Source organism: Carcharodon carcharias, chromosome 6 (assembly GCF_017639515.1).
Source record: "Carcharodon carcharias isolate sCarCar2 chromosome 6, sCarCar2.pri, whole genome shotgun sequence".
NCBI lineage: Eukaryota > Metazoa > Chordata > Chondrichthyes > Lamniformes > Lamnidae > Carcharodon > Carcharodon carcharias.
In genome coordinates, this window is record NC_054472.1 from 25,834,084 (window position 1) to 25,850,230 (window position 16,147).

The window sequence follows — 16,147 nt, forward strand, 5'->3', positions numbered from 1 at the left end:
TTTGTAGGATCTTGCTGTGTAAAAAAAAAAAGGCTTTCACATTTGCCACTGCTACAGCTTTTGATAGTAACCTTTTGAAACATTTCAGTGAGGCACTGAAATGCTACAGAAGCTCGTGTTTCTCTTTTAACTTCTGCCCTGTAAATTGCCATGTGGTAATCTCAACTATTAACAGGTTGTGAACGTTGGTTACTTTGCATTACACAAATATTTATGTATAATGGGTTTGGGCAGTGGTGATGGTACACTCAGGTGGAACAAATGTCTCTTCGTTTAGAGGATGCGATCAAAAACATCTTCAAAAATCACAAATGATAAAATCATGCATGAAGGAATCTGTAGTGCCAAGTGTAGAATATAATTCATAGCAATAGGATCATCTTTGTCTACTCTGTTTGCAATATACATTAAAATGCAAATCTGATAGTTTGACAAGTTAATCAGTCTGCCTCATTATTATAATTGAATGAAGCGATGTACTTCATGAAGTGTAATGCATCACAACAACAGTATATTAACTCTTAGTCTGCCAACAAGTTTGTTAAATTTCCTTCTCAAATCAATTTATATAAGAAAATTTGCCCTTATACCAAGATGGCGAATTCCTTACAACTTGTAAATTTCTTGGAAAGATCAGCCTACATGCTATGCATCAAACTGCTTAATTTAAGCTACATACCTATCCAAAATACAAAATGTAAAAGTGAGGCTTAAAAAAATAGAAATGCTGAAAACCTGTGGAGCCTCTTGACGTAAGTGCCTCTCTAATTCTGACCATGCCGTGGTTTGTGTGGTAGGAGAGACCTGTTCAGTTGCTTACCATTGACGGGCATTTGTGCTACGGGGGCCATATCTAGGTTTCCGCCATTTCAGCAATGCCAAAATGTCTGGAGTAAATGGTCCTGCTGAGAGTGTTGGGGGTCACTCAGGAACTATGTATATCTGTCTCCGGTTACAAAGGTGGGTATTTTAGAAGTGTTTAGAAAAATACAATTCGTTGTCTAATCATTGAGGTTCTAAGTACATCAGGAGGAAATTGGGTCTCAGTATATCACCTTCATTGGGATTCATGTGCATGTGCTGAGCTTTGTTGTCAATGTTGTTCAATTTCACAAACTGCTAGAGATTATAATTGAATGAAATTTAAGAAATGGGTACTTGTAATTTTCATTATTTAATAACGGAAAACAACTCAGTGCCACGAGAAATGTTCACAGTATTCAGAGAAGGCAGAGTTCAGAGATAAGAGAGTGGTGAAAGATTAACACATTCGCATCGGGTACCAGTGACAATGGATGAGAGCAGCACCAGTTTGAGTCCCAAGTTGAGGAAAATGCAGATGCAGGTAACCCTCCTCCTGCAAGGTGAGATGAAGCACAGGAACAGGAAGAGCACAAAGAGAGGAATGATGAACCACCTAATTTTCCTGCTGAGAATGTTTTCAAATGTGGGACCTCTGGGACAGGATGATATAGATAGACTTATAACTGGAAATAACATTCATCCAAAATCGTTTCCCTGTGTACTTCTTTCCTCCACTCCTGCTGATGGGACACCAGAGGTGCAGCAGACATTTTTTTATTCATGGGATGTCGGCATCACTGGCTAGCCCATCCCTAATGCCTTTGATCAGTGGGCATTTTAAGAGCCAACCACTTTGCTGTGGCTCTGAAGTCACATGTTGGCCAGACCATGTAAGGACAGCAGATTTCCTTCCCTAAAGGACATTAGTGAACCAGATCGGTCTTTATGACAGTGGTTTCATGGTCATTATCAGACTTTTAATTCCAGATTTTTAGAGTTCAAATTTCACCATCTGCCAAAGTGGAATCAAACCCAGGTCCCCTCAGCGTTCCCCCGGGTCTCTGGAATATTAGTCCAGTGACAATACCACTATGCCACCACCTTCCCCATGTGGAATATTCCTGCAAGATGCAGCAACTCATGTTTTCTTGCAATCTTAGTCATGCCAATTGGATCAACTGTAGACTGCAGCAGGCCATGAAAAGAATAACACTCAGAAGGAATACTAAATGAAAGGAATAGCTGCGAGAAGATAATTGAAAAGTGATAAAGGCTTTCACACACTGTTTGATAATAGTTTTACAAATGGGAAAAAGAAGTGCAAGGAATTTCTTAAGCAAATTTTAGATACCAATTTGTTTCACTAAGCTGGGTGACAAATTCAAAGGCAATTTCTTAAGCTTTAATGATTTTTAAAATTTATTCATTTCTGGGATGTGAATGTCGCTGGCAAGGCCAGTGTTTATTGTCTACCCCTAATTATCCTTGTGAAGGTGGTGGTGAGCCACGTTCTTGAACTGCTGCAGTCCATGTGGTGTAGGTGCCCCCACAGTGCTATTAGGGAAAGAGATCCAGGATTTTGACCCAATGACAGTGAAGGAACAGTGATATAGTTCCAAGTCAGGATGGTGTGTAGCTTGGAGGGGAACTTGCAGGTAGTGGTGTCCCCATGTATCTGCTGCCATTGTTCTTCTAGGTGAAAGAGTTCACTGGTTTGGAAGGTCGTGTTGAAGGAGCCTTGGTGAGTTGCTGCTTTGCATCTTGTGTATGGTACATATTGCTACCACTGTGTGTTGAGGATGGTGGAGGGAGTGAATCTTAAAGTGGTGCTGATGTGTAGGTCAAGCGGCTGCTTTACCTTGGCTGGTGTCGAGCTTCTTGAGTGTTGTTGGAGCTACGCTCATCCAGGCAAGTTGAAAGTATTCCATCACACTCCTAACTTGTGCTTTGTAAATAGTGGACAGGCTTTAGGGAGTCAGGAAGTGAGCTACTTACTGCAGGATTCCCAGTCTCTGACCTGCTCTTATAGCCACAGTATTTGTATGGCTGGCCCTGTCAAATGTCTGGCCAATGGTAAGCCCCAGAAAGTTGATAGTGGGGGATTTGGCGATGGTAAGGCCATTGAATGTCAAGGGGTGATGGTTAGATTCTTTGTTATTGAAGATGGTCATTGCCTGGCACTTGGGTGGCACATATGTTACTTGCCACTTATCAGCCCAAAACTGAATGTTGTTCAGGTCTTGCTGCTTGTAGGCTTGGACTGCTTCATTGTCTGAGGAGCAGCGAATGGTGCTGCACATTGTGCAATCATCAGCGAACATCCCCACTTCTGATCTTATGATGGAGAGAAGGTCATTGATGAAGCAGCTGAAATGGTTGGGCTTGGGACACTACCCTGAGCAACTCTTGCAGAGATGTCATGGGGCTGAGATGATTGATTTCCAACAACCACAACCACCTTCCTTTGTGCTTAGTATGACCCCAACCAACGGAGAATTATCTCCTTAATTCCCTTTGACTTAGATTTTATGATACCACACATGGTTAAATGCTGCCTTGATATCAAGGGCAGTCGCTGTCACGTCACCTCTGAAATTGAGCTCTTTTCTTCATATTTGGACCAAGGCTGCAATGAGGTCAGGTGCTGGTTGGTCCTGGTGGAACCCAAGCTGAGCATTGGAGAGTGGGTTGTTGCTGAGTAAGTGCCACTTGTTGACAATACCTTCCATCGTTTTGCTGATGATAGAGAGTACAGTGATGGGGTGGTGATTTGATTTGTCCTGCTTTCTGTGGACACAACATATGTGTTCAACAATTTTCCACATTACTGGACTAATTCTGGTGTTTTGGTACAGGAATAGCTTGGCTAAGGGCACAGTTAGTTTTGGAGCATAAGTCTTCAGTACTACAATTAGGATGTTGTCAGGACCTTTACTGTATCCAATGCCTTCAGCCATTTCTTGATACAATATGGAGTGAATCAAATTGATTGAAGACTGGTATCTATGATGGTGGGGACCTCAGGTGAAGACAGAGGTAGATTATCCACTTGGCATTTCTGGCCGAAGATGGTTGCAAATGTTTCAGCCGCATCTTTTGCACTGAATTATTAATCAACTATAATTACATTTTGACTATAATGATCATATAAAAAAGGCACTGGTGCAAACTGGAAGACTTCAAACACATTTCTTGTTACCCGAGAGCCGCAATGAATTTATTAATGAACGCACCAGACACAGAGAAAACTCTCTGCACGAAGAGCTGGACAATATTCAGGCTTGGGCTAATAAGTGGCAAGTAAAATTCATGCCACAAAGTGCCAGGCAATGACCACCTTCAACAAGAAATAATCCAACTATCTCCCTAGGACATTCAATGGCATTACCATCTGAATCCTCCACTATCAACATGCAGCAGGTTACCATTAATCAGAAGCCGAACTGGACTAACCATATAAATGTTGTGACTACAAAAGCAGGTCAGAGGCTGGGAATTCCGTGGAGAGTAACTTGCCTCCATACTCCCCAAAGCACAAGTCAGGAGTGTGATGGAATAATTCCTACTTGCCTGCATGAGTGCAGCACCATCAACACTCAAGAAACTGGACACCATCCAGGAAAAAGCAGCCTGTTTGATTGACAACCCATTCATCACCTTCAACATTTGCTCCCTCCACCATGACACACAGTGGCAGCAGTGTGTACCATCTACAAGATGCACTGCAGCTACTCAGCAAGGCTCCTTAGGCAGCATCTTTGAAACCCATGACCTCCACCACCTAGAAGGACAAGGGCAGCAGGTGCATGGGAATATCGCCACCTTCAACTTCCCTTTCAAGGGAAGGTGGGAGGTGGTTTTTACCCATTTGCTGAGAAAGACCTAGAGGCCTGTGTACTAACGTAGGGTTTCCTTCTTGAAACGGAGAGACGATCTCGTTATGAGGCTGATAAAATAGACAATGCCAAACTTCTCTAATGAGCTCAGAAGGGACTGCGAGATCATCAAGGCTGCTGGAAGTCATTTGTGCCTTGATGTTTAAAGGTCACACTGGCAATGAGCATTATTGGTTCTGGCTGATTTCATTTGCCTGCAGGAGACACATCCAGATGTCCACATAACATTGCTTGTCTCAGGTCACTGCATTTATTGTTGAGTTAGGGCACCTTGATATTTGTTCATTTGGACAGTATGTCAGAAAGGCAGATGAAGCGTGACTTCTACCAATTAGTTTGCTTTAGAAATGTCATCAGGTCAATGTAGCTACATATTAAACTCTCAGTACAGCTTGCAGAAGAGTTGGCTGTACCATTGGTTAAAAAGGGAGACTGAGACAAGTGCAGAATCACATTTTCAAGCCTATTTGATTTCTGAATGTGCAGGGCCTCTTATTCTCCTCCTTCGATATTAGCATGCAGTGTCCCAAACTTATCCAGTTTGCCTGACAATATTTCTAGCAATTGCAGCTTTGATAAATTACTTTGGAGGTTCAGGGTGTCTACAGTTAAGATTTGGAACAGCTTGCTGCAGTCTTCCAGGTTCAGCGTCATATTTGTAGGAAGGAACATTTGATATTGATTTAGATTTTGATTATTTCCTACCTTTTCTCATTTTATTTAATATTTCAAATCCAGAAAATCAAACTGTAAGATGTGAGAGAGAAGGGTTCTCTTGCAGATCACCAATGAAATAAGTGTCCTAATAGTCACTTAGTAGTACAGAACTTGAGTATTGCTGAAAAAAGACATGCTGTTGAAGCTTCTCATCTTGCACTCATCATGAGAGATGCAAGAATACCAAATTTCAAAGGGAACAACAATTTATACTACATGAGATAAGAGTGGTGATTGGTTGACAAGTTGGCTCTGATTGATCAAGATGTTGCCATGACAAATATGCCAGGGAGCTATTGTCCCCCATATTTTTGTTTTTTCAAAAAAAACGCAATGGCTGGATATATTCCTACTGCCTGCAGAGGACAGGTCCTTGCACATGAAAATATGTAGCTTCTAGTAGGTGTAAGTGAGCTGACTGATAATCTTAAATTGGTTGTTAGTGTAATTCCTAGCACATTCAGGATTGTTTAGCAAGTGTTACCCAATCATGGAATTAAATCTAATTTTAGACATCATGTTCTGAGTTTTGCAAGCACGGGCTGGTTGTGTATGATCACCAGTGTGCCTTTTGTGAACAGCCAATGGGGTGTGCTGTTTGATACATTGGAATGTACACTCTATGTACTTTGCATTGCTCCAGCAATGAAATTCATATACCACATTACTCATTTGTGTGGTAGGTCGAGAGTCTTCTTTGGCTTGATGGCAGCATCCTGTTAGTGGAAAACACCATTTGTGTTGCCACTGCACAGTAGCAGCATGAAATGGTTAGCTTGACCTGTTGTTCAAATTTTTGAGATACTTTACCCTTAAATCCAGCTACATAAATACGAGGGGACATCTGGCTAAGATTGATTGGGTAAATTGAACTAAAAGGTATGATGGTAAACAGTGAGAAAATTTTAAAGAAACAATTCAAAATGTTGAGCAAAAAATAGATTGCATTAGAAAAAAAACTCAGAAAAATCCATCTGTGGCTTAGAATGTTATGAAGAATAGTAATAAGACTGAGGATTGGGAGAGTTTTAGTAAAAGGCAACCAAGAAGTTGGTAAAAAGGGAAAAATTTAGAATATGATACTAAACTATCTAGGAATATTAAAAAAAACAAATTGCATGAGCTTTTACAAGTATATAAAAAGGAGAGTAGCTAAAGTAAATGTTGGTCTCTTAGAGAGACACAAACAGAAATTATCATGGGGAATAGCAATGATGTTCAACAAATATTTTGCATCTGTCTTCACAGTAGAAGACACAAATTACATACCAGAAGTAGAGAGTAACCAAAGGGCTAATAAAAGTGAGGAAGTTAAAGTCATTAATATAATCAGAGAAAAAGCATTAGAGAAACTTGAGGGACTAAAAGCTGACAAATCTTCAGATGCTGATGGCCTACATCCTAAAAGTCTAAAAGAATCAGCTGCGGAGATAGTGATGCACTGGTTACGATTTTCAAAAATTCCCTAGATTCTAGAATGGTCCCAGCAGTTTGAAAGTTAGCAAATGTAACATTGCAATTCAAAAGAGGAGAGCGAGAGATAAAAAAAATGGGGAACTATGGGCCAATTAGCCTGTCATTAGGCATTTGGAAAAATAATAGAATCTTTTAGAAAATCATAGTATGATCAGGCAGACTCAACATGATTTTATGGAAGAGAAATCACGTTTGACTAATTGATTTAGAGCTTTTTGAGGCTATAACTAGCATGATAGATAAAGGGGAACAAGTACAGGTAGTATACTCAGATTTCCAAAGAGCATTCAGTAAGTTCCCTCACAAAAGGTTAATATGCAAGGTAAAGTTTCGTGGGATTGGGGATAATAATGGATGGAGGATTGGATAATGAACATGAAACAGAATAGAATTAAACAGGTCATTTTCAAGTTGGCAGGCTCTAACTAGTGGAGTGCTGTAAGGATCAGTGTTGGGTGCTCTGCCATTTACAATTCATATTACAGATACAGTGCCTGTAAACCGGCAACCGCAGGACTGAGTCTATGCTGTATTTCAGATCTTGCCAGATTTCAGGTCAGATGGTTCAGGTCAGGTGGGGTCAAGAATCGCTCAGACCACACGGAGTGCAGGGAGAGACCGGCACGCAAAGCTGGTAACTAGCCCGACACGCCACCGCGCCAGTGCAGCAACAAGCTAAGTTATTTTACTAATTTAATGAATTAAAATTCATGCACGGTAGCTTTTTGGACATCTCCAATTTTCGGATTTGTGACACTGTACCTGTAATGACTTAGACAAAGAGACTGAGAGTAAAATATCTAAGTTTGCTGACGATACAAAACTAGATGAGGACTTAAGCTGTGAGGAGGACCAAAAGAGGCTGCAAAGAGATATAGACGGTAACATGGTTGCAGATGGAGTATAATGTGGGGAAGTGTGAGATTATTCACTTTGGAAGTAAGTATAGAGAAATAGAATATTTTTAAAAGAATTGAATCTTCTGAATGTTGATGTGGAGAGAGACTTGGTGTACTTGTACAAGGAACACACAGAGTTAGCATGCAGATACACCATGCTCAGAAGACAAATGGCATGTGGGCATTTATTGCAAGAGGACTAGAATACAAAAATATAAAAGTGTTGCTACAAATGATTAAGGCTTTGATGAGAGCACACCTGGGCCAGAAATTCCACCCACCCCCCCCCCCATTATGGGGGGTTTGTATGAGGGTGGGCGCGAACCCAATCGGGGACATGCCGCCATTTCATTTTACGTGGGCGGGCCAATTAAGGTACGCCCAGTTTGACGCTCGCCCGGAAGCGCTGTGTGGGCGCAGGGGATTCCTTGAGAGGCTCCCTGTGCTGTTTCGCGCATGCACGTGAAAGAGCGCAGAGGTCACCCCGAGGCACGGAGTTTCAGTGCTAAAGTTTTAAATAAAGGTTTTTAAAATACGTCCCCTCATGTGACACCATCACATGAACTGGGACATGTCAAAGAATAAATGTATAAATTTTTATTAGATTTTAAAACACTTTATGAAATCTCATCCCGCCCTTGGATGAGGTTTCATGAAAAATGCGAAGGCCGCCTGGGCTCTTTGCCTGCCCCCTGCCAACCTTAAGGTTGGACAGGCAGCTCATTAAATTGAATTAATTAGGTTTTAAATGGCCTTTAATAGGCTTTTGACAGTTCTAACAGAAAATCTAAACGACGCGTAGTGATGTCAGGACCCCTGCCTGACGTCACCGTGCGTTATTTGTGTCGGCAAATGGGCCCCGCCCCCACTCGCCAATGGGAAAATTCTTCCCCTGGATTACCGTTTTGTCCTCAATATTGGAAGGGAGGATATACTTGCCTAGGAGGATGTTCAGCAAAGGTTTGCTACATTGGTTCCTGGGATGAGAGGCTGAGCAAATTAGACCTATACTCTCTGGAGTTGAGAAGACCCATAGGCATCAACAGCACAGAAGGAGGCCATTCAGCCCATTGTGTCTGCGCCGGTCAATAAGGATCTGATTACACTAATCCCATTTTCCAGCGCTTGGTCCATAACACTGAAGGCTATGGCAATGCAAATGATTATCTAAATACTTCTTAAGTGTTACGAAACTTTCTGACTCAACCACCTTGGCAGTGAGTTCCAGACTCCCACCACCCTCTGGGTGAAAAGATTTCTCCTCAACTCCCCTCTTAGCCTTCCACCTCTTATCTTAAATCTATGCCCCCTGGTTATTGATCTCTCTACTAATGGAAAAAGTGCCTTCCTATCCACCCTATCCATGCCCCTCATAATCCTATACACCTCTATCAGATCCCCTCTCAACCTTCGCTGCTCCAAGGAAAAGAACCCCAGTCTATCCAATCTTTCCTCATAGCTCAGACCCTCCAAACCAGGCAGAATCCTGGTAAATCTCCTTTGCACCTCTCCAGTGCAATCACATCCTTCCTATAATGTGCTGACCAGAACTGAACACAGTACTCCAGTTGTGGCCTCACCAGCGTTTTATACAGTCCCAGCATAACCTCCCTATTTTTGTATTCTGTGCCTTGGCGTATAAAGGCAAGTATCTCATATGCCTTCTTAACCATCTTATCCACCTCCCCTGCTACCTTCAGGGATCTATGGATATTTGCACCAAGGTTGCTCTGATCTTCAGTACTTTCCCTTGCCTTGTTAGCTCTCCCCAAGTGCATTCCCTCACACTTTTCTGGGTTGAATTCCATTTGCCACTGCTCTGTCCACCTGACCAGTCCATTGATATCCTCCTGCAGTTTACAGCTATCCTACTCATTATTTACCACCCTAGCAACTTTTGTGTCATCTGCGAACTTCTTGATTATACCCCCTACATTTATGTTCAAATCGTTTATGTACACCACAAAGAATGAGAGGTGATCTCATTGAAACATACAAAGATTCTGAAAGGGCTTGACAGAGTAGACCCTGAGAAGTTGTTTCCGCTGGCTGGTGAATCCAGAACATGAGCTGTTTCAAGATAAAAGTTCAATCACTTCAGACTTCTTCACTCAGAAGATTACGAAGCTTTGAAATTCTGTATTGTTATATTTGGAATTGGCTTGTGGATGTCCAGCATTGAGTATATTAAGGCAGAGACAGACAGATATTTGGTCTCTCAAGGAATCAAGGGATATAAGGAAAGTGGAGTAGAAGCTGAAGATCAACCATGATCATATTGAATTGTGGAGCAGTCTACCTCTGCTCCTATTCCTTATGTTCTTATGTTATTACTTGGCCCATCATATCTGTGTCAGCACTGTGAAAGAGCTATCCAATTAATCCCACTCCTTAGCTTGTATAGTTACTGCATTCCAAATTATTTAATTGGCTGGGAAGTGCTTTGGGACTGCCTGAAGTTGTGAAAGCTGCTATATAAAAACATGTCCTTTCTTTATTCAGCACTTTGGATGGAGCAGCTGCTTCAGATTGGTTGGTTAATTGATTAATTGGAAAATACTAATTGTTAAAGGAATGTTTCTAAATGACAAACATGAAATATTGGCATTTAGTGAAATACTGGAACAACCACAAATGCTCAGATCACGTTATTACATGGTTTGCTGCAAGTTTATCAGTGCATTGTAAGGTTCTTTTTAAACATTTATTTCTCAGTAGTTTGTAAACTATAAGTATATCACTTCCAACAAATTGGCGTTTATTGCGTTTTTCACACAGGGACAAAGCCACACTTGGAAGGCAGATTGAAAAACTGGAAACAGATGTATCTCAGTGGAAAGTTAAATATGAAGACCTGAACAAGTCCAAGCAGGAGATCCTAAAACAGGTGTGAAACTAGAAGAAAACTAATAATGTACAGTTAGCCCATTTGCCAGTCATTGGGTACTTCAATTGATTTTGTTAACTTACTGGGAATTTTGAAGGTCATTACTTTTCAAGAAATTGTGGTACAAAATCAGGTCAAAGAATATTTTATTCCTGGCTTAAACTCGGGGACATTGGGAGAACTTACAAAATGATGACACCCTCATCAAACGTTTATAAAGAGTTTCCGCTTTCATCATTCCTAATTAATTGAGGAGTAATATACCTGTACAGAGTTTGAGCTAAGCTTCATCTCAGGCTCTCATTACATGTGCTAGCCTTTTGATGCATGGCAAAGCAGATACCCATTAAAAGATGCCCTTTTCAGTGAATGTAAAAGTTGGCCCACAGGAGGCAGAGACAGGTGAAATTATCTTGAGGAATAAGGATACAGCAGAGACATTAAGCAAAAACTTCGTATCTGTCTTCGCGGTTGACGACACATAAGACATTCCGGAAATAATGGGGAACCTAGGGTCCGGCAAGAATGAGGAACTTAAAAAAAATCAGTATTGCTGTAAATAGTATTGGAGCAATTAATGGGACTAAGGATCAACAATTCCCTGGACCTGGTGACCTATATTTTAGAATTGTAAAAAGGTAATTGCAGAGATAGTGGATCTATTGGTTTTGATCTTTTGGAATTCTTTAGATTCAAGAACAGCCCCAGAGCATAGCAAGCACAAACCTCCTTTTAAAAGGAAGAAGAGGGAAAATGAGCAACTATAGGCCAGTGATCCTAATATCAGTAATAGGCGAAATGATAGAATCTATTATTAGGAAGACGGTAATGGGGCACTTAGAAAATCAGAGTATGATTAAGCTTAATCAACATGGATTTATGGAAGAGAAATCATGTTTGACAAATTTGTTAGAGTTTTGAGGATGGATAAAAGTCAACTGTTGGATGCAGTGTATTTGGATTTTCAAAGAGCATCTATTAAGATGCTGCATACAAGGTTATTGCACAAAATTAGGACTCATGGGATTGGAGGTAATATCCTAGCATGGAATGAGGTTCAGTTGATGGACAGAAACAGAGAGTAGGAATAAATGGGACATATGCGGGTTGGTAGGTTGTAACTAGCGAGGTACCATAAGGATCAATAGTAGGGCCTCAGCTATTTACAATCTGTATTATTGACTCATATGAGAGGACTAAATGTCACATTTCCAAATATGCTGATGATACAAAGTTAGGTGGGAAAATAAGTGGTCAGGAGGATGCAAAGAGGCAGCAGAGGATATTGACAGGTTAAGTGACTGAGCAAGAACATGGCAGGTGGAATACTTTGTGGCAAAGTGTGAGGTTACCCACTTCAGTAGGTAAACCAAAAAAAAAACAGAATATTTTTTGAATGTGAAAGAATGGAAATATTTGCATTAGGAGGGGCCTTTGTGTTCTTGTACATGGATCACAGCAAGTTAGCATGTAGGTACAGCGAGTAATTAGAAGGGGTAATGGTATGTTAGCTTTCGTTAGAAACGGAGTGGAATAAAAGAGTAAATAACTCTTACTCCAATTATATAGAGCATTGTTGAGGCCACATCTGGAGTACTGTATGAGATTTGGTCTCCTTACCAAAGGAAGGCCATACATGTCCTAGAAGGAGTGCAGTGATGATTCACTGGACTGTTTCCTGGGATGAGGGGATTTTCTAATGAAAAGAGCTTGAGTAGACTTGGCCTACATTCCCTGGAATTTAGAAGAATGAGAGGCGATCTTATTGAAAAAGGGATTTGACAGAATAGATGCTGAGGAAATGTTTCCCTCGACTGGGGTATCTAGAACACAGGGTCACAGTCTCAGAATGAGGGGTCAGCCATTTAGGACTGAGGTGATGAGAAATTTCTTCACTCAGAGGTTGTGAATGTTTGGAATTCTTGACCCCTTAGAATTGTGGATGCCCAGTTGTTGAGTATATTCATGACTAAGGGTGATAGATTTTTTTGGGAACTCAGGGAATGAAAAGATATGGGGATTATTTGAGAAGGTGGAGTTGAGGTAGAAGATCGGCCATGATCTTATTAAATGGTGGAGAAGCCTTAAAGGGGCAAATGGCCTACTGTGGCTCCCATTTCTTGTGTTCTTATGTTTCCTGAAGCAGATGACACAGCTCTGCATCTGCCTCCCTTCTGACCAGGCCCTGAGAAGAAAGATCACCACTGTCCTTTCTAGATAGGTGTGCTTAGAGGCATCTTGGTGGATGTAGAAATCCGGCAATGCATTCTTTCATGCAGTGCAACATGGAGGCTGACAAAAATAATGGTTACCTAGGCATTCACACATCACTGTGATGATATCAGATGGCTGGTGGTGCAGCTCTCTTTGGGAAGAGATGCCTACACTAGCGCAACATCTACCAAAATGGGATCCTTTCACTTGTTTCTGCACACGCAGGAATGTGATCCCAGTAGGAGGGCATGGACCACCTCTTGGGCAGGTAGACATCCCCCTGTAGTCCCTTCTGTTCTTCCAAACAGCTTTGAAGATTAGAAACCCATTTGGAAATTCCAGTAGGGAAAAGAAACAATAAATAACAAGTTAATAAATATAGTCTGGAAGCGATATAAAGCACTCCCCTTTTCACCCACTGCCCTCTCAAGTTCCGAATGAATTTTCTTACTGAAGTATGTTCCATTGTTATGATTCCAACCTTTGCCTAAATGCCCCTCTGCTTCGGCCTCCCTCAATTTCACCATGCATTCCACTGTAAGATCCGCCCCGATCAATCCTGGAAACCAAGTTTCTTGAGTGGGTTATACTTGGGTGTCAGGGAGCCACATGCAGGGAGCCCCCATCCTACATTTAATATGTAAGTAAAGCTCACACCAACTTTGAACGGAAACATTCACTGTTTACCTCTCAGTGACCAGGAAATCAACGGGGCCAGAAATAAGTGGAAATCGGATGGCACTGATTTCTATCTGATTTAGTGCTCTGCTGGTTCCCATCTGTGCCTGTTTTCAGGGTAAACGGAGAGGAAAATCTGCTCATTGACTCATACTAAAAGACAGTTCCACAGGCATTGGTGGCCCTCTGGGAACTTGGGCAAATGGATGTTCTTTATGTATCAGTTTAGACAATGAAAGTCAGCAAGCTACATTATCATTCTGTTTTTACTGACCATTGGCAAATGGGCGCTTTCGAGAAAGAAAGGAAACATCTGGCTAGTTTGTTCCCCATACTATCTTGGGATATTGGGGCAACTTGCAGCATTCCCAGTGGAACCCCCGTTGATATTACCCAGTGCAGCACAGATTATGGACTCAGTCTGGGAGCTTCCCAATCTGCATGGTTGAGGTATTGTTGCTAATCTCATTCATTCTTGTTGAACTTTCTTTTTGACTTTTACTACAACTGTAGCTTTGTGAAAGTATTCCTCTGATTTTCTATTTTATTTAAAATTACCAGAGCATTCCCAAGAACCTAATCCACCCGCATGGACATTTTAGCCCCAATATCACCAGACAACGGCCAATAGAATGTTGGGGGTGGTGGTGGTGGAAGGGAAGTTTAAAAAGTTTATGGGAAACATGCCACCAAACTTCTGTATGCACCCTTTGCCATTTTACATGGGCGAGATTTGTTACATCCAAGTGCCCTACCTCATTTACATATTTAAATCTGGCTCTTGAAGTTGAATGGGGAACCTGTTTAAATTTACAAGTTTCTGTGCATGTTAACAAGGGATCGGGAATCCCAGCAGGGAAAAGGAGGTGGGAGCTTCTGGCTCAAGAAGCTAAATGCCATTTATAGCACATCTTGTGGGCTGGGAGGAGCAAGGACTCCCACCTGCTAATCGTGGCCTCTATCTTCGTCCACCATGATCAGTGACTTCCTCTGAAGAAGCCACGATTTCCCATCCCATACCTTCTGGTTGCGATTTGCTGCACTCCCTGCCCCAAGCCTGGATCTCCTGCTCACCCTTACTCGATTTCTGGGGACCATCCCCGAGGATCACCAACTTGGTCTCCTACCAGTAGTTTTTCCATCAATCTGACCAACTGCTGGGCAGGAAATGGAAGAAAGAATTATAATGTAGTCCTGTCATTAAATTCAGCAGGAACCTGCTCTTGCAGTTTACTCCGCACCATCACTCTCTTCCTGCACCCTCTCCGTAAAGTTCAAGGCTCCTATGTTTCACTATTCAACCCTGACCAAAAAACACTGGAAAAATAATTAATTTTCTTCATAGTTTCATAAAGTTGGAGAGAGGGGAAAAATGTGTTTGTAGATTATCTCTGCGCTTTACTGTAATATTAAGCATTTCAATTTTATACCGCTTTGATATTCTACAGTGCAAAAATTAAATAATTTTCAGTTTCTGGTTGGGCATGTCATGTACAAATCTCAACCTTCCCCTGATTGTAGATCATCATTAACCTTAAAATTATGCCAAATGCTTGCTCATGTCATTTCAGTTCATGTTAGTTTTCTGTTGTGTAAAGTAAATGTTACTCTACCTTGACAAATAAGCAATTTTTCTCAGTATATCTATATTAACTCAGTGATTCATCAACAAATTACTTTGGTGCCTTCACTGATAAATAATGTTATTACTTTAAATGTGACTATATCGTCTGTCACTTGTGAAATTGACCAGCTAGATAACTTAATGACTTTTGAATGTTTTCTTATTGTTCCCTTTGAGTTGAAAAAGAATCATTGAACCAATTCCTCTATTTGCAATACTATACAGTAATTCTGAGAGGCATAGAGCTAACACTGGAGAAAAACCAACTGTATAGCTCCCAACTCAATGTCCCATTTTGCACCGTCTCAAGGGCAGAATTTCACCCATGTCAGGTGGGCTCGGTGGGGGTGGGCGGGGGCGGTTGGGAAGCCGACTGTCGCCCGCGATCAGGACTGATTGCCAATTAAGGCCCACCCAGCGTGAAACACGAGTGGCAGCCCTCAATGCTGCTTGTGCGGGTGGGGGGAGGAGAGCGAGCAGGGCTAGCGTGACCTTCACACATGTGTGCGAGTGCGCTTCATATTCTCCCCGAGGCACAGAGCTGCCTCAGGTAGATGAGGAGTTATAGAAAAAAATGAAAATGTAATGAAACTTGTCCCCTCATGTGACTCTGTTACATCAGCAGGGACATGTTATTAATTAACTTTTAAAACTTTTATTTTTATTTGATTTTGGAGATCTCATCCTGCACCTGGATGAGGTTTCCAAAAAAATGCAAAGGCAGCTTGGCCTTTTCACCTGCTCGCCAACTGTAATGTTGGATAGGCAGCGAAAAATTAAAGTTAATTGATTGTTTATGGCCTTAACAGGCCTTTTATTTGTCAGTGGGCACGCTGCCGACTCCGGTGCGCGACTGCTGGCTGAACTATTGCGCGATTGTGCGTTGGCACGCTCGGCCGACGTCAACACGGGTCATTTCACACTCGAGCAGGTCGGGCGCACATCCACCTGC

The 16,147-nt window shown here is 41.7% G+C and overlaps 1 protein-coding gene across 6 annotated transcripts in view; it reads left to right on the forward strand.

Annotated features, from left to right (window-relative positions):
- The window catches only part of LOC121279003 (coiled-coil domain-containing protein 102A-like), a 638,600-nt gene that overhangs the window by 131,188 nt on the left and 491,265 nt on the right, over positions 1-16,147 (forward strand). For all 6 annotated transcript variants that reach the window (XM_041189720.1, XM_041189721.1, XM_041189725.1 and 3 more), the window contains one exon: positions 10,571-10,679. In XM_041189720.1, coding sequence (XP_041045654.1) covers positions 10,571-10,679 — 109 coding nt within the window. The remainder of the gene's footprint in view (positions 1-10,570; positions 10,680-16,147) is intronic.